General features: G+C 42.6%; 1 protein-coding gene across 2 annotated transcripts in view; it reads right to left on the bottom strand.

The window, feature by feature from the left end:
• Positions 1-8,539: 8,539 nt before the first annotated feature.
• Positions 8,540-27,416, bottom strand: part of CA10 (carbonic anhydrase 10) — a 319,822-nt gene continuing 300,945 nt past the window's right edge. For both annotated transcript variants that reach the window (XM_040435975.1, XM_040435976.1), the window contains 2 exons: positions 19,644-19,818; positions 8,540-9,329 (listed from right to left, as the gene is read on the bottom strand). In XM_040435975.1, the coding sequence (XP_040291909.1) occupies positions 9,307-9,329; positions 19,644-19,818 (198 nt within the window). In that variant the 3' untranslated portion in view covers positions 8,540-9,306. The remainder of the gene's footprint in view (positions 9,330-19,643; positions 19,819-27,416) is intronic.

The following is a 27,416-nucleotide window of genomic DNA, read 5'->3' as shown; positions in this document are numbered from 1 at the left end:
GGCAATGCTTCTTGTGAAAAGCAAGGGGTTCACATAATTTTTCCACCTGCACTGTGAATGTTTACATGGTGTGTTCAATAAAAACATGGTAACATTTAATTCTTTGTGCTATATTAGTTTAAGCAGACTGTGATTGTCTATTGTTGTGACTTAGATGAAGATCAGATCACATTTTATGACCAATTTGTGCAGAAATCCATATCATTCCAAAGGGTTCACATACTTTTTCTTGCAACTGTATATTGCAGTAAAGCAAAGATCAACCTACAAGATAGATTTTTTTGGCACTTTTTGAGCTATTTTAGTAGGATGTTCTGCCTTTAAACCGTCCATAATACTGCTGTAGTCATTATAAGAAACTACAATGTTCTGATGTGATGAGACGAGGAAAACTGTTTTTAATATAGCCCAGAATTATTTTACACGGCAAGTAATGTGAAGTGTTTGGAGAAGTTCTATAAGAAAGAAGTAGTAACGATAATAGATTTATCAACTATAAAACGTAGACACATAGTACTAAAACTAAGCACAACAATCATACTTGTGTCTGAAAGCCTCATAAACAAGAATGGGAGAAACACCAAAAAAAGGTTATGAAGATGGAGAGAGCTTCACTCCAAACTCATAATCTGGCGGTGGAAATAATAAATCATTACAAAATGCTACATAAAAATGCTGCACTATAATTATAGTGGTAGAAAAGAGATAACATACCACTATATAATAAAATGAAGACTTATATGAAACATATTCAAGCACTTGCATAGTAGCTGGTATAGGCCTAATGATAGGGCAGAAGGGGCAAACATCCCAGGGCTTTCAGCTTAGCATGATCTTTGATGCTTGGCTTAAAAACCTAGGATCTGATACGTTTCTGGTCTAGCTGTATTATTTGAATTTTTTTCACACATAACCCTTCATTCTTATCAAATAGAGGGAACCGCGCACAATATTCTGCTCCAGGGCCACCACATACTTTCATTAAGCCTTGACTTAAAGGCCCTTTTCATACAAGCGAGTTCCATGCATTGGACTTGCAGTGTGAGTATGCGGCAGCTCCCGTCCTGACCTCCCAGCACTGATGGGGTCGCATAGCATTATATTGATTTATGATGCCATGTAACCCTTAGGCCCCTTGCAGACGAGCGTGCCGGATTCAGTCCAGATGCGTTGCGGGCGGGTTCAGGGAAACCCACCACCATGTGTGCAAAGCGTTTTAATGCATTTTGCACGCGCGTGATAAAAAACGGAATGTTGGTACCCAGATCCGAACCCAGACTTCTTCACTAAAGTTTGGATTTGGGTTCGGTGTTCTGTAGATTTTATTATTTTCTATTATAACATGGTTATAATGGAAAATAATAGCATTCTTTAATACAGAATGCTAAGTAAAATGTCCATTAAGGGGTAAAAAATACAAAAAAAAATACTCATCTCATCCATTTGATCATGCAGCCGTTATCGTCTTCTTTCTTCTTCTTGCAGGACCTGCAAAAGGACCTGCGCTGATGTCATCGCGCTCACATCGCGGGCATTGCAACTGCGCAGAAAACCCGTCTGTGTGAAAGGGGCCTTAGAGTTCTGGAATGCATTGGATAACACTGATATAATGCTGTCAGTTTTATCCAATACATTCCAGAACTGTGAGAGTAACTTATCATCATAAATCAATATAATGCTATGTGACCCCAGCAGTGCTGGGTGGTCAGGACGGGAGCTGCTGCATACTCATGCTGCAATTCCGGTGTGTGGAACTCGCTCGTGTGAAAGGGGCCAAAGGGCTATTCCAGTTGTTGCAAGTTATCCGCTGTCCAATAGTGAATAATAATTAGATAGGTGGAGGTCATATTGCTAGGACCACCACTGATCATGAGAATGGGGACCCTGTACCCCTTGAAATGAACGGAACAGCAGGTCAAGCATGTACACTACCGCTCCATTTATCTGTACAGGATTTCTGTAGATAGCCGGCTACAACGCTCAGCTATTTCTGGAACCCCCATATAGATGAATGGGGAGACAGTTTCGTCTCAGTGGAGGTCTCAGATGTGGAAAAACTTTTAACAACTGAAATTCCCCTTTTAAGTTTTATGGTATTAGATAAAAGGGGTTGCTTAGATTCGCTCTGCGGCAGCCAAGTGGATGTGACTGAGCTGCAATACCAGACACAACCATTGAGAAGAGTAGCGCTGTTTTGAGAAAAAAAAAAATCTAATCTCATAGAACACCAAATGTAAGCCAAGTTGTAGATTCCAGATTGTGGCCTTTGAGACTCCTAACTCCCCCAAATGATGATAGCTTCACATTACCAAAGCCTGAAAGTCTTTTATCAATAGGTTTCTCATTTTGTGTCAGGTTGGGGCACGATGTTTGGCAGGCATCCCACTGCTCCTTATTCTAAAAATACAGCTGCTTGAAAGAGTAGGTATTGTTATATTGTGGGCACTGCTATACCGAGGTGACTGGGAAGACCCAATCTGGATGCTGTGTGACTACAATGGCAGCCATACAGACGGATATTCTATTCATTTGCTTTTATCCTCTGTACAGTGCCCCACTTCATTTTTCATTATGATTATTTATTTGAAAGCGCCATTAATTCCGTGGCGCTGTACACCAATTAGGAGATATGCATACATAATATAGGACAACATAAGTACAATGTGCATGAGCTTAGTAATTGGAAAAAAGGGGGAGAGTGTGAGCTTACAATCTAAGGGCACATGCACACGTATGTTTGGTCCGCATCCGATCTGTATTTTTTGCATTCATTTCGATGGGGCAGCAAAATATACAGACAGCACACCATGTTCTGTCCGTATCCGCACGACTGTTCCATGGCCCTGCAAAAAAGATAGAACATGCCCTATTCTTGTCAGTTTTGTGGACAAGGATAGAACATGTTTACAGCAGTATTAGAAAAACATGGTGGCATGCACATAGCCAGGATCCTTGTTTTGAGGATCCGGTATTTGCGTAGCGCAAAAATTATACTGTCATGTGCATGAACCTTAATGGTGCACTGACACAACTGTATGTATTTTGCCGTCCGCAAAATGCAGATCCACAAAAGATCCATGAGGTTCATGACTTCCGTGTTGCATTTGTTTTTTTTTGCAGACCCGTTGACTTCTATGTGGCCAAGAATAGAGTATGTTCTATCTTTTGCGGCCATGCGGATGTGTACAGCACATGGATGTCTTCTGTATGCTTTCCGCATCCGTATGTCTGTTCTGGAAAAGATAGAACATGTCCTATACTTGGCCACAAATTGTGGTTCAACGACCCATTTTAAGTCAGTCCATCCGCAAAAAAATGGATGCAACACGGACGTCAAACGGACTGCAAAATACATACGGTTGTGTGAATGTACCCTAAAGGTGTTTTCTCACGACAGACTTGACCATATCAATTCAACAGGGCGTAAATGTCTAATCCGCATTGGTCTAATTGCTGTCCTCACCGACCCAGAGAGAAGCCCATTCCCTGTTCTAGGCAAAGTGGTAGCCTCGTTATCAATATTTATTATAATGATGATAGTTCATACAAAGGCCATCACTTCTCCAGGCCATTGGACCCCCATTTTCCTAAAAATCAACCCCCTATAATTATATATTTATGACGTATCCAGTTGATGTCTTTAAATAGTCCTGATCTTTGCATGTTTTGCACCAAGCAAGTATTCACTTTATCTAATCTATTATCCATCTCATTTATCTATCTTGAAGGTCTGAGAAGAGCGCCCCAAAATGGTTAACTTCAATGGCGGTGACCAAGTTGTCCCGGGGATTGGAGGGTTGGGGACCACCAATCTACCAGACGCTCACAAATCAATCATTTTATAGCAAATTGATCTAATATATAAAGCCGAGTGTGTGTGTATGTCCGCTAAAGTAATCCACACCGTCGCATTTACAATCACGAAATTTGGCACACAGGTACATCAGGTGTCTGGAAAGGTTTTAGACCGGGTCTCAGCTCTCTAGCACGTACCGTTCCTGAGAGATTCCCCAAAAATGCAAATATGGCACATCACATGACCTACATTAGCCAATAGAAGCGTGCAGATCTTTCTCTTCATATCCCAACTGCCATACACATGGTCACATGTCCCTTATTAGCCAATATAAGCTCGCAGGTCCTTAGTCTCCACATACACACAGTTTTACACCAGGTTTCCATGACAACCCAGCCATTTTTCTTCACTGCTGTAGGTCAGCTTTAATGGGGCAGGGCGCTGTGGATGACACTGTTAAGTGCTGTGGAGGTCATAGTTCCGGTTATGCCACACCCCCTCCCGCTCCACAGCCGACGGGGACTGAAAAAATGAAGGTAAAAATCTACTTCTGTCAGATGCAGGGCTGGGAGGGAAGGTGACTTTCTCCCTGCAGCTCAAGCTCAGACAGCACAGTGCTGCTGTCTGAGAGTGAGCTGTTCCAAAGGACATGCCTGCTTCCATCCAGGCCCTGCGCAGGACGGAGGACAGGGAGTCCGAAAGCCGGACTGTACGGCCTAAAATCGGACCTCTGGCTGCCCTAGGGGCAGGCTGCTGTGGAGGTCATAGTTAAGGGGATGGTCCGCTATGGAGGTCAGTGTTAAGGGGCAGATTGCTGTAGAGGCCACTTTTAAGGGGGCGGGGTGTTGTGGAAATCACTGTAAGGCCTCATGCACACGACCATATGTATTTTGCTGTCCGCAAAAAATGGATCCACAAAAAATATGGATGACGTCCGTGCACATTCTGTATTTTGCGGAACGGAACAGCTGGCCTCTAATAGAAAGGTCATATTCTTGTCCATAATGCAGACAATAATAGGACATGTTCTATTTTTTTGCGGAACGGAAATACGGACATACGGAAACGGAATGCACACAGAGTAATTTCCAATTTTTTTTTGCGGACCCATTGAAATTGTGTAGGCAAATTGGCCAATCAGGGGAGATGCCTATCCTGAATACTGCTCCAAAGCTGAGAAAATTGAAACTAGAAGGGGGGAAGTTACTACGCGAAAATTTTATGTAGTAAATTAATGGTTCCGTATATGGAACAGACACAGAAAGAAAATACGTTCATGTGCATGAGCCCTTAAGGAGATGGGGTACTGTGGAGGTCACTAATAAAGGGGCGGCCGCTGTGGAGGTCACTGTTAAGGGGGCGGGATGCTGTGGAGGTCACTGTTAAGGGGGCAGAGAATGGTGGAGGTCACAGTTAAGGGGACGGTCTGCTATGGAGGTCAGTGTTAAGGGGCGGGGTACTGTAGAGGTCACTGTTAAGAGGGTGGGGTGTTGTGGAAGTCACATTTTAAGGGAATGGAGCTCTGTGGAGGTCACTGTTAAAGGGGCGGGTTACTGTGGAAATAAATGTTGACGAGATGGGGTACTGTGAAGGTCACTATTAAAGGGACGGCTGCTTTGGAGGTCACTGTTAAAGGGGAGGGCGCTGTGGATGTTACTGTTAAGGGGGAAGGCAGCTGTGGAGGTCACTGTTAAGGGAGGAGGGAACTGTGGAGGCCACTATTAAAGGAGAAGTGGGGTACTGTGAGATCACTGTTAAGGCAGCGGGGTGCTGTGAGGTCATTGTTAAGGGAGTGGGGTACAGTGGAGGTCACTGTTAAGGGAGAGGGGTACTGTAGCAGTCACTGTTAAAGGGGCAGTCAAGTGGAGGTCTCTGTTAAGGGGGCCGGAAATGGGGGAGGTCAGTTAAGGGGACTGTAACCTATGGTCAGTGTTAACGGGCGGGTGCTGTAGAGGTCACTGTTAAGGGAACAGGCACATGTGGAGGTCACTGTCAAGGGGATGGGGTGCTATGGAACTCACTATTAAAGGGGCAGGCTGCTTTAAAGGTCAAAGTTAAGGGGGTGGGCTATGTGGAGGTCCCATTTTAAGGAGACTGGGCACTGTGGGAAGGGGCGGTCAGTGTTAAGGGGTGGGGGGCTGTGGAGGTCACTGTTGAGGGGGAGGGGTGCTTTAGATGTCACTGGTATAGTAGATACTGTTGATATCTTTTAATGACACACACAAACATTAAATGAAATAGATTACATTTACCCGTGCAAAGCCGGGTCCTTCAGCTAGTCTACTATAAATGTTAAGATGGCCATCCACCCATAATATGCTATACATAAAATAATGATTGACCAGAATTTGACCAACGGATTTCCCTTTGGATCATTCATACAGAAGATCCAATCATCAACACGCAAAACTGAACAAGCAGATTTGGCTGATAATGCTATACCTGAGGGATGATAGACTTTAGACCGCCATCAGCCATTGCAAGTGATCATTCACATATAATTCTCAAGCAATGGTCAGCTGAAATGCTCAATAGGGCCATTATAGCCAACTTTGCTACTAAGTCCCGTGACTGGGTATAAAAAAAGCATATTAGGGAGGCAGAGACTCTCAAAAGCAAAGATGGGTAGTGGTTCACCAGTCTGCAAAAAAAAATTCTTCTAAAAATTGTGGAACAATTTGAGAAAAATGTTGCTCAATGTAAAATTGCGAAGACTTTGAGTATTTCACCATCTACAGTACATAATATCATCGAAAGAGTCAAAGAATCTGTAGAAATCCATGTGCACAAGATACAAAGCCGATGGTAACTATTAGATGCTTGTGATCTATGGGCGCTCAGACGGTACTGCATTAAAAACAGACAGGATACTGTAGTGGAAATGACTGCACGAGCTCAGGAACACTTCCAGAAATCATTGTGAACGTAGTTTGCTGTGCAGTCCACACATGTCAACACAATTCAGAAACACTGACATCTTCTCTAAGCTAAAGCTCATTTAAAATAGACTGAGGCAAAATGGAAACTGTTCTGAGGTCAGATGAATCAAAATTTGAAATTCTTTTTGGAAACCATGAATGCTGTGTCCTGCAGACTCAAGAGGAGAGGGACAATCCAGCTTGTTATCAGCGCACAGTTCATAAGGCTCCATCTTTAATGGTATGGGTTTGCACCAGTGGCTATGGTGTGAGCAGCTTATACATCTGGAAAGGCACTATCAATGCTGAACAGTATATAGAGGTTTTAAAATAGCTTATGCTCCCATCCACAGAATGTCTCTTTCACGGGCAGCCTCGTATATTTCAGCAAGACTATGCTAAACCACATGCTGCATTCATCACAACATGGCTTTTCAGAAGAAGAGTCTGGGTGCTGAACTAGCCTCCTGCAGTCCAGACCTTTCACCAATAGAAAACATTTGGTGCATCATGAAACTTAAATTAAGGCGCTTGGGTATTTCAGGCTCCTGATATTCACTTGTCCTCATCAATGTGTAATCATTGGGAGTCCCACATGCCACATACCTTTGATCAGCTGTTCTCTGCAGCCTCTGGCACTGGAACTAGCACTTTGAATGGAACAGGAAACACAACTCCGTTCAAAGTGTAGTAGTCATGCTGAGTTACTGCAGGTCACCTCTCATTCACTTCAATTGGATTTGAGCTGCAGTAACTCAGCAAAGCCACTACACTTTGATTGGAACTGTGCTTACTGCTCCTTTGAAGAGGTAGTTTCGATGCCTGGGGGTGGGGGTGTTGGACCTTCACCGATCGGATATTAAGGATCCAAGCCTAACTCCTTTGACCAAATAATAACCTTTTGCTACAATGTATCTTCGCTGCTTTGATCAGAACACTCATTCGCAATCCCACCCGTCTCCTGTTTATTGGATGCTAGTTTTTCCCTGTTGCTACAAACATAAATGCATCATTGTAAAACACCCTGTAAATTTTCCATGTGAAAAACAGAAGCTACTAATCTTAGCAAATAAAAAATATATATATTTCTATGGCCCATTACATTCTAGAATTCAACCATTGTCTCCAACCTCGGACACTTTCGCTGTTGCAAACCCACCAAGAGCTGGAGATCCACACATTAGAGGCCTCTGGAATAGGATTTGGACACATGTAGTATTGCCACTGTATCTGCATATGTTACCTATTTAGTTATGCCACGGAGTAAGAACACACTTCTCCACAAAGGTGCCCCAACCCCTTGCACCGTGAGATTTACTTTTGTCAAACACGGATCTGTAGTCAAAAAGTTGTTAGGCTTGCATTTATACTTAAGAAATCTATGGCGCTCCTGGCATTTGTGCAAAATCAAACCATTGTAATAATTTATACAATATTTTATTAACATTTATTGAGATGCTGACAGTAACCAAACACAATTAATGAGTCGTCTTAGAAAAAGTGAAAGTCGTATTCAATTTTACTCAAATGAAATGAAAATAAAAAGGAACAGGGGAATAGAGACCTAGACTGGAGAAAATTCCTTCTGCAGTTTAAACCAAAACTTTGAGTAATATCTGAGTAAGGCCTCATTCACACATCAGTATTTGGTCAGTGATTTCCATCAGTGATTTTGAGCCAAAACCAGGTGCGGCTCTAAACACAGAACAGGAGCAGATCTTTCCATTATACCTTATGTCTGTGGAGGCTCCAATCCTGGTTTTGGTTCACAATCACTGATGGAAATCACTGTCCAAAACACTGACGTGTGAATGAGGCTTAAATCAGATATGAAGTTCGGAAACACGGGTGAACAGGAGAAGGAGACAGCCATAAATATATTTAAAAAAAATGTCTAAAAGGTAGCATAAAATAATAATAATAAAAAGATGCTGTAACACAGGATAAACAGAACGGATGGAACTTTCAGCAGAATAACAAAATCTCTTTGTCTTTCGGGATCTACTGGAGAAGAAATAATTAATTTCACGTGTTTATACTCTTTAATAATATATTTTTTTTATATATTATACATATACCGCTCGACATCTTGGTTCATTATGGAGTTAACAGAAAAACAGCAGCCTTGAATTTTTTCATTTTTTCTTTCATGTTCTTCACTTGGATATTCCAACAGGCGTGAATGATAAAGCAGTACGAAGGGACTCCCAATAGTCGTGGAATGAGGTTATGGATCTACTCTGAAAGTCTTCAAAGCAACTTTATAGAAAGAAAGCCGTATAGATATGTACAAAGGCCAACGAGTCTTCCCCGTGTAGCTGTAAATTCACAGAAAACTGCATTAGAATCGTCTCATATTTCGAGACAGGTTCTGTGGTCGTTTTTGAACGTTTGTTATACTGTTCTTGTTTTCTAACTTTTTTCTTTTTTCTTTTTTTTTTCTTTTTTTTTTTTGCTGCCATACTTTCACACATGATTGATACAGTGAATGAAGTATATATGTCCAAGAAAGTGAATGGGGCCTGGAGCAAGTTAAGTCTATCCTGGGTGACAGGCTTTCCACTGGCAATCCTCAGGACCTCGACTCTTCCTTTACTTGAGAAGCCATTCATTCACTAAAAGAAAAAGAAAACAAGACTTTAAAACCAACTAAATTACATCAAGTCAAATATATGATGCATAAAATACATGTATGAACCAGGGTTGCCAATTTTCCAGAAATAGCAGTAAAGTCTGTAAAAATAGGAAACTTTTTTCCCTGTGTCAATATCTGATCGGTAGGGGTCCAGCTCCCAACTATCAGGAGGCAATGCTCGTACGAGCACTGCTTTCTCTACAAGATTACCCTGTGCGTCGACGGTCTAGCTTGCAGCGGCGTTGCAGTTTCATTACAAGTGGTGGCTCCATTCAAGTGAATGGAATAAGCACTTGTAATTACCCTGCACTGCTGAAACTTCCATGATAACACTTTGTAATCTTGAAGAGAAAGTTGCGCTCATACGAGCACCACCTCCTCTTCAAACAGCTGATTGGATGTGCTGCTAGGTGTTGGACCCCCACTGATAAGGTATTGATGACCTATCCTGAGGATAGGTCATCAATATGCACAACCCGTTTAAGGCTGGTGGTACTTGAGCAAGTTTATATGGTGATCATTATTATTTTTATTTTTTTTACAGTAATGGCTTCTAATCAGTATTTTGAGCTACAGGCCTGTATTACTTATCATTTTTATCAATCATTATGGTCTTCCAATTTGTCCATAAAAAGTTTGTTGTCCATGATTTTTGGATAAGTTGTCCAGACAAAAAGAAATATTTCGGGTTGTCAACTCTGTTATGCACTGTTGTCCTTTTCTTTAAAACCATGCCAATACCATTTTCAGCCTTTTTTTCTTGAAATAGCACCACTCCTGTCTGTGTGTGGTACTGCAGCATGGGAACAGGCCCCAGCTTCACTACCAGATATAGCCCACAGACTAGAGAGGCAAGAAAACTGAAAAAGATGCATGCTTACATGGTAAGTTGGGAGCAAATGGGCCCTTCCCCTGTGAACACCCCCAAACAGCATGAGATTGCCCATTTATGGCTGGGTTTTACATAAGCCCCACTCATTTTCTGCATGGGACAGCCCGAATCTGCAAGGACAGTCTCTGAAAATTAGGGACAGTCCCTGCAAGTACGGGACTGTTGGCAGCTATGAAAGATATTGCGTGCTTGGGTTTCACATAACAACCACTTTTTTATTGTATTGGGTAACTAGAATCATGCACGGCGTGCTCTTCTTCACTTTGGGAGCCACATTCTAGAGACAAGGACACGTCCCAGAGGTAAGATCCGCACCTATCTGTTTGAGATGGGATTACCCCTCATTGTGGAAATTATACTACAATTTTAATTTCAAAAAGTGTCTTCATTTTATGCAGAACACCAAAACAAACCATTTATAAACCCAAGCTGTCATTTAACAGCATAACTTTATAATACATACAGTTAACAACATAAACCCATCTGTATAACAATATTTTACAAATTCCCTATAGTTTCCTTTTCAATTCTGGAAAATGAGACTATGATAAAAAAAAAGGACAAATTATGCTCCGCCATTATGTTTCTTTCTAAACCTTTGGGAATTACATTTACTGAGCCCCAGAGTATTATCCGCTGGAGAAGCGAACACATTATATCAATAGCTCTTTTCAATAATAAAGGCAAAATGGTCTAATACAACACGACCCATTTACAAGAAAAAAACACAACACAAAACAGAATCCCTTAAAACTCTGCATGAATGGAAGCAATTTGGGTCACTGGGAGCCTTTTAATGAAGGGCTTTTATCATCGCTATTGATACAAATTCATTTATTATTCCATTAGCTGTAATTTTAAATTCCCTGAACATTATCAAAACTGGATGGTTTTCGATGTAGTCATGTAAGAAATAATGAAATGAAGGGCTCAGCTGGCTTTTGGATCCAAAGATTACTCAAAATTGTGACAGTGAGTTTGAGGCATTAAATTGTCATAATCTCCCAGTTAAAATTTCTCTGTGTGATGACTTCAAAGTCAGGATGCTGTACTGTGAAAAAGCCATAAGGGAGACACTCTACCCCCAAATCTTTATAAACACTTAAAGGGGTTGGCCATTTCACACTTTAGTGGCATACCACTGAGATATGCCACCAATGTCCGATAGGTGAGGGTCCCATTTCTGGGACCCACATCTATCTCTCAAAAGGGGCACCCAAAGTGAATATACAGGGGGGAACTCCCATAGAAGTGAATATACAGCGCACCACGCAAGTGCGGCCATCTCTCCATTCATTTCTATGGGAGTGCCGAAAATAGCCACCCACCGGCTTGGCTTTTTCCGCAACGCCCATGGTGCACTGTATATTCACTTCTATAGGAGTTCCGGAAATAGATGAAAATGCTAGCTTGACTCTTTTCGGAACTCTCATAGAAGTGAATGGAGAACACGTAGCATATGATTGGTGCGTTCCGCTTTGCTTTGGGGGCGCCGTTCTAGAGACAGATGTAGGTCTGCACCTATAAGACATTAATGGCATATCCTAGCAATATGCCTCAAAAGTGCAAGATGGCCCATCCCCTTTAAGAACCATGCAAATTTTTATTTTTTGCCGTTTTTCTTTTTTCCTTCCCACCTTCCACAAGTCAAAACTTTTTAAATTGTTTGCTCACACAGTCATATTAGGACTTATTTTTTGTAGGACAAGTTATATTTGCCACAATTTCATTTACCATATCTTGTATTGGAAAATAGGAAAAACATTCTTTCTAGGGTGAAATTTTGTCATGTTTTTTATGTTTTGTTTTTACGGCGTTCACTGTGGTCTATAAAATGAAATGACAACCTCATTCTGCGGGTCAGTATGATTACGGCGATAACAAATTGATCCCCATATAGAGGGAGAAATATTGAAATTAAAGCTCTTTTAGCCCTTTATAATGGATAACCGCATCAATACCGTGCCGGTACCGCATGGGTCCCGATGCGTTTTTTAAATTAATTGAAAGAACAGCCAACTGTATGTCAGGATTTTGATCTACAGTATTGCTTTATCTCTCTTTTATTGTTTTATAATTTTCATCATAAAGGTTAACAAGATATGAATTTACCGGTATATCTATTTATTGATTAACATCCAAGGCATCATCCACATTGACCTAAATTACTATAAAAGACTGATACTAAAACTACTATCAAATACCTTCAAAAAAGATCCAGTCCAGATTTTGTATGACACCGTAACCCCTATATAAGAGGGGTATTCTGGGGGGACTGATAACCACTGAGGAAGGGGCCACCTATTGCCCCAAAACGCATCTGGTTTAATCCCCCAAAGGACCACTTTTAATTGTGATGGAGCCAAAAAGTTTGTATTGAAGTGCCTATCCAAGTACCGTCTGCCGCGCGAAAGGTGCAATAAAGACCGCAAGCAAGTCCTAAGGTCCACGTGCATACAAGCTGCTGGCGTGGGAGCTCAGACGGGAACAGCTCGTAAGACACTGGTCCTTTCTATTTACAAAACCAACGTCTAGAGCGACATTTGGGCACAGACTACGATATATGGTAAGACTGTTATTATATGCCGGCAAGAGAGAATTCATTTTGACAGTACGCAGTGAACTGCGCTTCAGCGGGACGCCGCTGATACTTCACCATAGCGGGACCCTGCTACTATTGATATCTACGGTGGAGAAAAGATAATCATAAGTATTTCAACGTATTTCTGTTGGAGCGAATGTATCTATCAATTAACCCTATGTGAATGAGCGTTGATTTGAATGAATGCACTTTGAAAGACTATGTATAGGAACAAGAGTCATTAATCTATTTATTAGAGAAAGAGACATTGTCCTTATTGGTGATTCGACCAAGACAATACAGGCAATTATGCACTAGGTGCACTTTATATTTATATTTATATTGTTATTTGCTGGACTTAATTGCACCTTCCATTGTGCTGTTATACGATATTGCTGGTTTTATATGATTTTATATCCATTGTGGTTTATTAATTTACCCTGTATGTGGGATAGGAATAGGTTTCATTAATTTATTTATTGATTGTACAGTATAATAAATTTTGTGTTGGTCTCAGTATCCGAGAGTGCCCAGTTCCTTCCATTTTCATTGCATTATCCTTTTGAGTAGACAGGGTGAGCCTACTCTACTGAGAGCACCTCACTTGGTCTCTTGTTGCTCCAGTGTGCCACATTATTACTATTCCACCAAATTGATATAGTTTTTATTATGTTTTACTACTGTAAAAAATAAATAAATAAAAACCTGACACCCATAACACTGGTACCCTTTTGGGGTACATATTTATTCACTTTTTTCCTTTACAATGTTCACTGCACAGGAAGTGATACCAATTATGTTTTTTTTAATGTTTATTTTTATATGTAAAATTTGGAAAGTTGGTGATTTGGATTATTTTTTTATATTTTTGAAACATTTTTTGAATGTCATTCTTTTCTCCTTAGGGTATATGAATATGCGATCCTCTGATCTATTATACTATAGACTGCAAAAGAATATTGCAGTCTATGGGATTTTTACTTGCTTGGCTTTATGGGCAGCTTGCTATGGCAGGTCTGGGAGCCTTTAAGGGGCACCAGGATGTCACTGCACACACAGTATGCCAAAAAATAAAATAGAGTCTCCTACACCAAGTGTCCAAATGAGCTGTTCATCCTTGCACAGACAGAGCAGTACAGAACATGAAATACTGTACGGTGCTGCTGAGGCGCTACTAGACAGCCTATACAGGTTTTTACCAGTCAATCACATATGCCACAGATCAACAATGTCTGAGGCATTGTGTGTTGAGTTTGATTTTAACTTATGATGCCCTAAGAAAGACTATTGCATGTTGAAAATATTATATAGAGGTCATGTAACATGAGGGACCACTGTATATAGTTTTCATGTACAATGTTGTAATTATGTTAGGTTTCATAGGGAAAGCCTGTGAGTCCTGCTTCCCCACCTACATGGCTTTTCCAGTATAAGACAGTTGTTAGTCAGCATTGTGTGAGGGGTGGAAGCAGGACTCACAGGCTTTTTCATGAGTCCTGGCCGAATTGTACAATGTTGTACATGAAAATATATATTTAGGATATGCCCCCATTGTTTGATCGGTGCTGGTCCCACCTTTAGGAGCTGTACCTACACCGAGAATAGAGCGGGGAAGGTGGTGGCTAGAGGACCCCGGGTTTTCCAGGGTCCGGCCACCACCAAGCGCTCTCCCCGTAGTAGTGAATGGGAGCACAACACGCTTGCACAGCCACCTGTCCTATTAATTTATATGAGAAAATAGAATGTAGGAGCACACCAAATACAGATCCCAGAGTGCAAGCCACGGCGTCAACACAAGACCATAAGAAATAAGAGAAAGAAACAACGCATGCACCAGCTACACCTCTGATTAAAAAGAATAAATTTATTGAGGAACACAAAACACAAAGGATAAAATCATTGTATACAATTACAACATTGTGTGTGGATCCATAATATATCCAACACACATGCCCACAACAACCTGGTTCTAAATAGGAACAACTGTATATCACCACATAAATAAATGAATATATAAAGTATCAAAATATGGCAGCAAAAATTGTGGAAAACTTATCAAATAGACAGATGGGTGGAACAGGTTGTTGGGCAATACACCCCACACATATCGCCGGATCACGCCAGCTTCCTCAGGGGTCAACTACTCATGTTAAGTGTGCTCTCTCTCTATATATATACACTGCTCAAAAAAATAAAGGGAACACTTAAACAACACAATGTAACACCAAGTCAATCACACTTCTGTGAAATCAAACTGTCCACTTAGGAAGCAACACTGAGTGACAATCAATTTCACATGCTGTTGTGCAAATGGGATAGACAACAGGTGGAAATTATAGGCAATTAGCAAGACACCCCCAATAAAGCAGTGGTTCTGCAGGTGGTGATCACAGACCACTTCTCAGTTCCTATGCTTCCTGGCTGATGTTTTGGTCACTTTTGAATGCTGCCGGTGCTTTCACTCTAGTGGTAGCATGAGACGGAGTCTACAACCCACACAAGTGGCTCAGGTAGTGCAGCTTATCCAGGATGGCACATCAATGCGAGCTGTGGCAAGAAGGTTTGCTGTGTCTGTCAGCGTAGTGTCCAGAGCATGGAGGCGCTACCAGGAGACAGGCCAGTACATCAGGAGACGTGGAGGAGGCCGTAGGAGGGCAACAACCCAGCAGCAGGACCGCTACCTCCGTCTTTGTGCAAGGAGGAACAGGAGGAGCACTGTCAGAGCCCTGCAAAATGACCTCCAGCAGGCCACAAATGTGCATGTGTCTGCTCAAACGGTCAGAAACAGACTCCATGAGGGTGAAATGAGGGCCCGATGTCCACAGGTGGGGGTTGTGGTTACACCCCAACACCATGCAGGACGTTTGGCATTTGCTAGAGAACACCAAGATTGACAAATTCGCCACTGGTGCCCTGTGATCTTCACAGATGAAAGCAGGTTCACACTGAGCACATGTGACAGATGTGAGTCTGGAGACGCCGGGGAGAACGTTCTGCTGCCTGCAACATCCTCCAGCATGACCGGTTTGGCATTGGGTCAGTAATGGTGTGGGGTGGCATTTCTTTGGAGGGCCGCACAGCCCTCCATGTGCTCGCCAGAGGTAGCCTGACTGCCATTAGGTACGGAGATGAGATCCTCAGATCCCTTGTGAGACCATATGCTGGTGCGGTTGGCCCTGGATTCCTCCTAATGCAAGACAATGCTAGACCTCATGAGGCTGGAGTGTGTCAGCAGTTCCTGCAAGACGAAGGCATTGATGCTATGGACTGGCCCGCCCGTTCCCCAGACCTGAATCCAATTGAGCACATCTGGGACATCATGTCTCGCTCTATCCACCAACGTCACGTTGCACCACAGACTGTCCAGGAGTTGGCAGATGCTTTAGTCCAGGTCTGGGAGGAGATCCCTCAGGAGACAATCCGCCACCTCATCTGGAGCATGCACAGGCGTTGTAGGGAGGTCATACAGGCACGTGGAGGCCACACACACTACTGAGCCTCATTTTGACTTGTTTTAAGGACATTACATCAAAGTTGGATCAGCCTGTAGTGTGTTTTTCCACTTTAATTTTGAGTGTAACTCCAAATCCAGACCTCCATGGGTTGAAAAATTTGATTTCCATTTTTTAATTTTTGTGGGATTTTGTTGTCAGCACATTCAACTATGTAAAGAACAAAGTATTTCAGAAGAATATTTAATTAACTCAGATCTAGGATGTGTTATTTTTGTGTTCCCTTTATTTTTTTGAGCAGTGTATATATATATATATATATATATATATATATATATTAAACTGCAATCATATTCACCTGTTTAAAAGTACAACCAGCTGGAGAGGGGGTGTGGTGAAGACACGTAAGTGTTCCCGATGCAGGACCCATAGGATATTGCAATGGCGCTGTGTAGTGAGAAGCAGCATCTTAAACCTATCCATGAGCAAGATGGTGCTCAACCGGAAGCATCGATGTGATGCGTTCTATAGCCAGGATATCTTTACCACACCCCCTCTCCAGCTGGTTGTACTTTTAAACAGGTGAATATGATTGTTTTCGACTGACCCATAGAAATGAATTGAGTGTGGATGCGCATGCGCAGTGTGCCTTCCATAATTTCCAGGGCTCCATTCTCAGTGTAATCCTAGCGATATGCCCCCATTGTCTGAGATTGGAAAACTCCATTAATACTGGGAGCCTGGGAGCACTACAGAAAGGGTTTTATCACTATTGGGGCCACTATATGGGAACCTAATTTCTACTCGGTGCACTATGGTGGGCATTATTATTTGGCAAAGCATGGAGGGCACTACTACTAATGGGGCAGCTTTGGGAAGCATTATCATTATCGGGGCAATGTTGGGATATTATTAAAATGAGGGCACTTTGGTTGATTATTATTATTGGTGAGACTTTTATAATACAGTACTATGGGCAGACTTTATGGCAGTATCATTTCCGAAGTATAGTATTTAGGGGCATTGGGGAACACAGTGGCACAGTATTGGGGGTATCATTACACTGTTGGACCACGAGAGACGAGACAAGGCTGGATGAAATCATAAGTCACCATGGCTGAATGGAGAATAGACAAGAGAACGTCTGCATAAGAGAAGATGTCACCTGTGAGGCATGGGATGTAATAGATATGTAGTGCTGTACAGTTTTGTATGTTTGGTAGTGCTGAATGTAAAGTCCATGAGGCAGAAAAATTGTGTCTTAATAGGGGAAGGGGAATGGTTGGTTCAAAAACCTTTGGGGCTTGGGCCATGGATCTTTTGAGACCCTAGCAAAGCCCCTGTCCCTGTGTATCGTATGGTCTCCTCAGGTATGGACAAAGTCACTTTACAGCCTGTCAGAAAGGCTTACAACAAGGCTTCCATTTTATAGGTACCACGGAGAGGAAGATGATTATTAAGTAGGGGATGAAATGACATTCAATAGTTGAAACACATCACAAGTTTGTTTTAAATTATATATTTTTTTATTTATTTTATGCTAACTTCTCATAAATCCCCTAAAACTTCATTTACCAAGCCACACTACATATTAATCCCATCCTCCCTTACACATCCACCCATCCTACTGCCCTTTTTTTCCAATAGTTATTTTAGAAGAGATTCTATGATGTCCTCTCTAGTCCTCGGCTAGACTGTTACAGGAGCTCCTGGAATCAATTTGATTTTGTTTATAGCCTTGGGAGTAAAGGTTTGGGCATGGATACAGATACATGGGTACTGCTTTTAAGGTGGTGATATGTACATTAGTTGAGTGTCAGCTGAACCTGCTGGGACAGGTGGACTATCTAATGAGTTTTAGGCCTCCTGACTGCAAAAAAAAAGGTAACTCCTTCTGAAAAAGGTTCCACATCCACAGCTCCTAATTGCCCGAAATATGTCTTCCATGTTCTTATTTAAAGATATTTATATTAATAATTAATGATTTAGCAAGTTGTTTTTATCCACTCCTTACCATCTGGAGGATCTTTCATCATCCATTTTCCTGTGAGAATTTACCTTGCTAAAAAGAGTCATTTAACTACTGCTTATCTTTTTACCTTGAGAGCCCTGGATGCTGGAAATTTCCCCCAAAAACAAAATGCTGGTGTTTCCAAACTTTAGTTCCAATATTTTACAAACTTCTACTTTGCAAGTATTTCAATGAGTTACAGTTAAGAGATCCTCCTGAACATTAATTCCTACTCATTCTCTTGCAGCATTCAGCTATACTTCCTTTGGTCTACCAGAGGAAATTATTCCTAGGGTCCACCCTCATATACAAATTTCCTTTTAAGCCATTTTTGCTATCATTGCATAATCAGGACTTATTAACTGTAAGGTCTAATAGGATATCTGGTGGTTATTGGTTGCGTGGTCAGTCCCAAATTATCTTCTGCTATACTTCAGGGGCCCAGCATTAGTACTCTGATGAGCCCTGTCCTCCTATTGGTAGCAGTGACCATAGTAAATCCTGTTTTTTGTTTTTGCTAATAAATGGGAAATTTCAAATATCATGGTAATAAGTTGGCACATCCAGTTGAGTTTCATGGGATCCACTAACAATCTAATGTTTAAGGACCTTGGAGGAAAGTCCTGTGATGTCATCCATATTGAAAACAAGGATCTCATAGAACAGATTGATGTTTTCCTGGTTTGTTTGTATTTGGCACCAAAGGTATCTAACTAACCTTAAAGGGGTTGTACAATGAAAAATTGCATGTTATTAAAAATGTATTATAGTTACTGAGTTATTCAATGAAATCTGTATAGCGCCACCTGCTTTTTGCTATTTTTCAAATTTTCCTGTCTTGCTCACTGAGATGGAAGCACGTACTCAGTTCCATCCTTCAACTGCCACTAGCTGCATCAGACAGGACATGCCCTCTGAGAAAAGACCCCCCCCCCCCCCCCCCCCCCCCCCCCCCCCGAGCTGCAGGCTTCAAATAAATCTAGCAGAACAATTGGAGCAATGAATGGGGAGATCTCTGGATCCATGTGAGGGACCAGGCTGGTTCTACCTTTGTTAGACAGAGATTGTCATGCACTATATTATGTATGCTTTTCAGGGATAAACCCCTTTAAACTGATGTCCAGCAGCTATCAAATGTCTATGGTTAGTTTTAGTCATATGAAGCACCACAGCCTCTGCCACATCACAACATATATAAAACTCAACCAATTATATACTAAAGGCAAAAAAGCTCATTAATGGTCTGACACACAAACAGACCCATGTAGCAAAGGTACCAGGAATATACTATATATCTATTACCTATTATTTTAATCAATACAGCATTCCTAATAAAGGTGAATGAGGAAAGATCTTACCTTTATATTGTAGTTTCTGTGCCCTGTTGTTTGGACAGTCTTTCCCTTGTAAACTGAAATTAATATTAGTTCTGATGCAGCGGTTGTTCAAGGGTTGGACTGGTCTGAAGTTATCACTCATGCTTGAAAATATCTGGGATGGCTGATTTTGGCTTAGTAGTCTTAATGAATGCATCTAAAAGAAGAAAACAAAAATGTCTTTAGTTTTTAGCTAAATGCATAGTAATTGTAGTGGTACTGATATAACATGGAAAAAGTCTGGTAACCGTGTTAGCCAATAGAAAACTAGTTTAGTGCTCTCATGTGTATTAAAGGTTAATTATCATTAGTAGCACAGTAGCTAAGCCGGGTACCTGCTATGCTGGTTGCTTGACTCTGGGGCCCTGGCTGATGCTGGGGAGGACACAAACCACTCAGGAGGAGGAGGCTGCCGTTCGCCGAGCTCACTAGCTCAGACAACGCAGCAGTTTATTACCTCCCCCGTCCCGCCTCCTGCTTTAATTAGTCACACATTCATTGGTGGCAGTGGTGCGGGCAGTTTCAGATTGGGCTCAGTGGCGGCCGCATCATAGGAGGGAGGGATTCCCTCCCTCTCTCCTTCTCCACTGTTTGGACTGAGAGAACATAGCGCGCGCTGAGTGCCATCTTCTCTCATAAGAGGAGATACTAGACTGTGCAGTAGCGCAGCCTAGTATAGAAAAAAATGAACATCCCAGTACCGAATCGATACTGGCAAAAAGTATAGATTGGGTATTGAAATTTTGATACCCAAAACAACCGTTCTACAAAGATAACTTTTGTGGAGCTTTCCTCATCAGGAGTAGTGTGAACATGAAGTTTTATTCTGCCAAATTCTGCTCTTGCAAGTGCCAAAGATGGGGCTTAACTGTGAAGTGCTCTCTGCACAGAGCACCTTCACAGACCCTCTGCTCTGCTCTGGCATGTAGCATTCATACATGATGCCTGCACATCTGTCACTCAGAACAGGGGGGATGGGCTGTGAAGCAGCTTCATGCATAGAGTACTTTACAGTAAAGCCCCTCGAATCTGGCAGAATATAGTTTCATATTCACACTATTCCAGATGAGAAAAGCTCTACACAATGTATGTTTGCATTGGTCTTCCCAGTCTCTACCTAGTGCTGTCCCAGTTTAGCATGGTCAAAAGTGCTAACAGACTGCTTTTAAAGAGGTTATCCACTCTGGACAATCCCTTTTTGTCAGAAGGATCCCCTGATGGAACCTCTACTGGGATTCTGCCGGGACCTTAGCAGCACTTGTTACATTTCCTTGGTAGCACAACTGCAGAGGAAATTAAGAATTACACAATGATCATTGAAATAATTTGGCTGTCCACATAATGACAGGTCATTGAAATCACGGACAAAATAGGGCATGCTTCCATGGACATAGACTTGCCAAGATGTCCATAGCAAGAGAAATTTTTGGAAGTCACTCTCTACTCCCCAGTGAGGGATCCATGCTCCTCAAGTAAGTTCACCCATAGAAATGTATAAATTGTGACAGAAGAACGTGGAGAAGAGGTTCAATTCTAATAAGTTTCATTGGAGTATATCTGCTTTTAGTGTAATTAAATGATATACTGTTGGCCATTCTCAGCTTCTCTTATATCCTCTGTGCCATCTGCAGGAGAATGTTATATACTTTCTTCTGGAGATGCACATTCCAGCCACTCTTGTGCTTTGGAGGCAATACAGCCATAAACTGGGGCATTAAAGCCAGTCAACCATCGTCAAATTTGAACTTTAAATCAATACTTCATTGCGAAAACCCATGTTCCCAGTCCTAGGCTAAGCATAAAGCCTTTGCCTCGAATTTATTCCTCGCTTCAGGTAGGGCTCAGTACTGTGATCATTTTCTCTCCATGTGGTATGGGTAATTTTCAACAATTACATTTACACCTTTATAAAACACTGGAAGAAGACTGCATGACTTTTATTGTTCAGACTAAGTCGTTTTCACATTATTTAATTAGATACACAATCAGTTTGCTATTGCTAAATGCCTGGATGTGCAACCAGAAACAATGGCAACTCCAGGTGCAGCTATCAATTTGTGGGGAATATCTATTCATGGCAGCTAATGTACATGCATAATAGCACCCTAAACTAGGCTTAATTTACATAACTGAGGTGTGTGTGATCATCACATTGAGGCCGAATGCAGACGGCCGTGTTTCACGGCCGTGAGCGGTCCGTGGTAACACGGCCTGGATTCCGGCTGAGAGCAGGAGCGCACGGCGTCATTGGTTACTATGACGCCGTGCGCTTCATGCCGCCGCTGCACTACAGTAATACTCTCGTACGAGTGTATTACTGTAGTGCAGCGGCGACATGAAGCGCACGGCGTCATAGCAACCAATGACGCCGTGCGCTCCTGCTCTCAGCCGGAATCCAGACCGTGTTACCACGGACCGCTCACGGACGTGAAACACGGCTGTGTGCATTTGCCCTAAGGCCTCCTTCACATGTCAATGTCCTTGATGACATCCATGGCAAGATAGTCAGCAGTTCATCCATGAAGATGGCAGTGAAGAATCTGTATTCCAAGGACACTGCTAAAATTAATTTCCAGATCCTAACAATGATCCGTGAAAACCACGAGCTTCCATGTTGTGTCCATTGTTTTCATAGACCCATAGATTATCTGTGTAAGGGTAGTTGAAATCAGGGACAAAATAGGGCATGTTTCCATGGTGTCATCAAGGACCCATGGTCAGTAGAAAACCCCTGATGTATGAATACATACAATAAAGCCAATGGATGCATCAGGGGTCCGTGGTGACCACTAGATGAACGAATCAAAGTTGACGAAGCGGAATTCAATCCGAATTTCGGTAAAAATTTGATTTGCACCGAATCCGAATTTCCTCACGCTTTGTGGTAACGAATCACATTTTTTCCTAAAATGGCTGCTGCACATGTGAGGACATGGAGCAAGGAACTCTGGGAAGGCGGGATCACTGATAATGAAATGCATGCAGTCAATCAGCAGCTAGCCAGCCCTGTGATGTCACAGCCCTATAAATAGCCTCAGCCATCTTGGATTCTGCCATTTTCCAGTGTACTTAGTGCGGGGAGAGACATCCAAAAGCGATAGGGACAGTGATAGGAAAGACTTCATTGTGCTAAAAAAACGATTTACAAGTTCAGGGAAAGATTATTTAAGGTGTAGGGAAAGGATAGGGAGGAATCATTCCACAGCATTTATGTAGAACAGGGTTCAGTAGGGGAGGTTACAGCCTGGGTAATAGGAACAATCCTATTACACCTTGCTGCACTGACTGGGGATCCAAATTGCCATTTTACAGCTCTAATTCCAGCAAACAGTTCTTGATATTGGGGTGCAAGTGCTGTTTGATACAGCCATTAACAGGGTTTATTACAAGGAAATATTTCTATGTCTTATTTGCCCTTGTGCGGTGCAGTTATATGTTCTAAAGCATTTTTTGGCTTGTATTAGTGAGAAAAAAGGGCTTATTAGCCGTTGCGTGGTGAAGTGAGAAAATTACAGCCCTTTTTGGCGTGTATTAATGGCACGAAACAATTTTTTTTGCCGTTGAGCGGTGCAGTTATATGTTCTAAAGCCCTTTTTGTTGTGTATTAGTGGCAAAAGAAAAGTATATTTTCTGTTCAGCGGTGCAGTTATATGTTCTAAAGCCCTTTTTTTTGTGTATTAGTGGAAAAAGAAAAATATATTTGCCGTTCAGCGGTGCAGTTATATGTTCTGAATCCTTTTGTGGAGTGTACAAGTGGCAAAAGAAAAATTTATTTGCCATTCAGCGGTGCAGTTATGTTCTAAAGCCCTTTTTGTCGTGTATTAGTGGCAAAAGAAAAATATATTTGCCGTTCAGCGGTGCAGTTATATGTTCTAAAGCCTTTTGTGGAGTGTATAAGTGGAAAAAAGAAATATATATTTGCCGTTCAGCGGTGCAGTTATATGTTCTGAAGCCTTTTGTTGAGTGTATAAGTGGAAAAAAGAAAAATATATTTGCTGTTCTGCGGATTTGTTCTAAAGCCCTTTTTGGCATCTATTAGTGGTGGGAAAGAAAATAGGCTTATTAGCCGTTGTGTGTTGAAGTGAGAAAATTGCAGCCCTTTTTGGTGTGAATTAGTGGCAAAAATATTTGCCATTCAGCGATGAAGTTTCATTGTACTACAGTCATTTACAGGGTGTATTAATGTATGTCCTTTTAGCCGTTTTGCGGTGAATTGTGACTGTTGGGGGTGTATTAATAGGAAAAAGAATACGGGAAAATTGATGGGTGATTGTAGACTTTCTTCTGTATGAACCGAATTACGTTGATTAGCCATTCATTGGTGAATTTTTTTGTGAAACAGCCTTTATGAGGAACATTGATGGGTGATTGTAAACTTTCTTCTGTATAAACCGAATTACGTCAATTAGCCATTCAGTGGTGACATTTGTTTGTGATACAACCTTTTTGGGGAAAATTGGTCGGTAGCTGTAACTACCCACACCAGCAACTTGGCCAGGAGGTGCCGCTCCCGCCTCCACATTCTCACACTGTTGGTCCTGCGACAATGTCCGCCTCTACCTCCTTATTCTCCACTATGTCCTCAGCCTCCACTGCAGGGACAATTCACAGTGCTCCTCCAGCAAACCACATGTGCAGGGCATGGCGGTGTCACGCTGTTCTACACCTTGTTTGCCTGGGGGAACGGAGTCACGCATCATGTCCTTCATCAAGAAATCTAATCCTGGCTTTATCCGAGACAACTCAAATTCGGGACCATGGTGACCGACAATGGGAAGAACGCGGTGTCGGTGCTGTGTCAAGGAGGGCTGAGCCATGCACCCTGCATGGCACACGTGTTCAATCTGGCAGTCAAGTGGTCCCTGAAGCCATCTGCAAGACATCCTAAAAATGGCCAGGATACTTTGCATGCACTTCAGCCACTCGTACACTGCAAAGCACATCCTCCTTGAGCAGCAGCGGCAGAACGGCATCCCACAACATAGGCTGATATGCGACGTTGCCACCCGTTAGAATCGCACCCTCCATATGTTGGACTGACTATATGAACAGAGAAAGGCCATAAACGATTTCTTGATGATCCAAGCGAACAGGAGTACTCCCCTGTGTAACTTCGATGTCGGCCAGTGGCAGCTCATGCGTGACACCTGCCGTTTGCTCAGGCCTTTTGAGGAGGCCATGTTATTTGTCAGTCACCAGGACTACGGGATGAACAATGTCATTCCACTGCTTCATGTCCTGGACTAGATGCTGGTAAATCTGGCTGGTCAGGGGACTGAAGACTTGACCCTTAGGTCTCACGGCCACATGAACCCTGTGGGGAGGAGGACATGGGGCACAAGCAATGTGTAGTGAAATGGGTGGTGTTTACACACAGGTGACAGGAGAGGAGGAGCAGGAGCAACCAGAGGAGCTACAGGGCGATGAGGAAAACGAGGCAGAGGATCCAGACACATCGTGGCAGTATGCAGTGGAGATGGAGGCAGGGAGTCCCTCCGAGTCACTTGCACAAATGGCCCGATGCATGCTCACTAGCTTGCGTAGTGACAGCTGAATTGTCACCATTCGGCAGAGGGATGACCATAGCTACCCCAAGAAGAACTCGCCTGTCCACCCAAAATGTGGAGAGACTGACGTTTGTCAAGATAAATCAGGCGTGTATCAGCCAAGATTTCCACCGACCAATGCCTGATGCATCAGATTATATCATTCATGGTGCCACACCAACACTTTGACAAAAGAGACTGGTTTCTTCTGGATACCTGCCTCAGCTACTATTCTGATGCTGCCACCCGCCTGATGCCACACATCTGACGCCAAGTGCTCCTTCTTTCACCCACAATCTTCAGCTGGTACTCGTATTGCCACCCACCTCCCCACTCTGTCATTGGGTCACTCTGTGGTCTCCTGAAGCTCATGCCACCTCCACACTATGTCACCTTGCCGTTCTGTGGTCTCCTGATGCTGCTGTCACCTCTACACGATCTCACCTTGCCACTCTGTGGTCTCCTGATTCTGCTGCCACCTCCACACTGTCATTGTGCCACTCTGTGGCCTCCTGATGCTGCTGCCACCTCCACACTGTCATTGTGCCACTCTGGGGCCTCCTCCTGATGCTGCCGCCACCTCCAGATTCTGTCATTGGCCACTTTGTGGTCTCCTCATACTGCTTCCACCTCACCACTATGTCATAGAACCACTCTGTGGACTTCTCATGCTGTTCCCACCCTCCCCACTAAATGACTGGGTCACTATTTTGCCTTTTGGCCTGGCTGACATCATGATTTATTTTACTCTTCTTCTGATCTGTTAGAAGGAAGAAAAAATGAGATGCACACCGGATCCTGTCTGTATAGCAGCTCTAAGGCCTGTATGGTCCCATCAGAATTGGCTTATGATTTGGTAGCATGAGTGGGTACAAAACACAAAAGACATGCAAAAATTCCATTCACGTGTCATCTCGTGTCATCTCTGTTTTGGATCCACTCCTGTTTTTTTTGGCATTAGCAATACTGATGGATTACTGCCCAAATGCTGACCGAGTGAAGGCAGATGCTCATCAGACAGAATACATTTTTGGGGGTTATTGTTCTGACGGATCAGAGGAACGTCAAAATAATCTGTGACGTCAACACAAACTTACTGCTGACACCCTCTCCAATCTGTTGGGGGGCTCTACCTGTATAATTGTTTAACAGAACAGGTTCTGTGGACATCTATGTGGAATCAGCTGACGGTAGTGTAAAAGGAGTGCGCTTCTTCTTGATGCTAACATTGACCTGTAAGGCTGAGTTCATAGTTATTTGGTCAGTTTTGGCCCCGTGACTGCCCTAATGATTGAAGTGTGCAGTGATTCTAAGAGCGACACCTGTCATCTGCATGTCTTACTGACTCACAGTATTATTTCACTACCACAGTGTGTTACTGCAAGGCACAGTGTTCTACACCACTATAACGGTTCTCTGCAGCCAGGAAATAGACGTTTTTAACGTGATTCACCGCAAATAAATTTGGATCGAACTAAATTTTTTTGTAAAATTCGGCAAACCGGCCGAATCAAATCTTTGAAAAATTCGCTCATCTCTAGTGACCACATACAGCACATGTACAAGATTCACCGATGTGTGAATGAGGCTAAAGGGTGTTCTTTAGTGTGCTCTTGAGCCGTGGATACTGCTAAATTGCTGGGGCGCACTTGGACTTGCCAGTTGAAACAAAGGTGCAGTCCAGATTAGTTCAGCATTTAGCGATCACCTTGGTGCGGTACCCATGGCTCAAAACACACATGTAATAGCACTATGGGGGGACTGGCCAAAGACTCTACAGAGATATCTCCTGGTGGGTCAATGCTCAGGGAACTGCCTGAACCCTCCTCCCGGCCACTTCCGGGTACATATTGACCTGATGCTCTCAACAATAATTAATGCTGGGAGCATCAGGTACTTATGCACCTCACCAACAGCCACAGGTGCTCTCCTGAACTCAACTGTATTACCTTCCCTCTGTTGTGTTGCCTGGTCTTCTGTCAATTCGGAACTACTTTTTTTTTTTTTCCAGGGCCATTTTAAGTTTCCAGTCTGCCCCTGAATATTACCCTAACACATCAACTACACTGTCGGTGAAATTGTTTTGAGATGACCATTAAAATAAAGAGTGAAAAATTGTCTTCTAGAGGTGTGGTCTTCTAAGACAGCAATCCGGGACCTGAGAATTTGTAACTGAAAAATGTAGTCTATAGCTAATAAAAGCCAATGT

Source organism: Bufo bufo, chromosome 6, assembly GCF_905171765.1.
Source record: "Bufo bufo chromosome 6, aBufBuf1.1, whole genome shotgun sequence".
Classification (NCBI taxonomy): domain Eukaryota; kingdom Metazoa; phylum Chordata; class Amphibia; order Anura; family Bufonidae; genus Bufo; species Bufo bufo.
The sequence above is the reverse complement of the archived record's forward strand: the minus strand, read 5'-3'. Positions and strand labels throughout refer to the sequence as shown.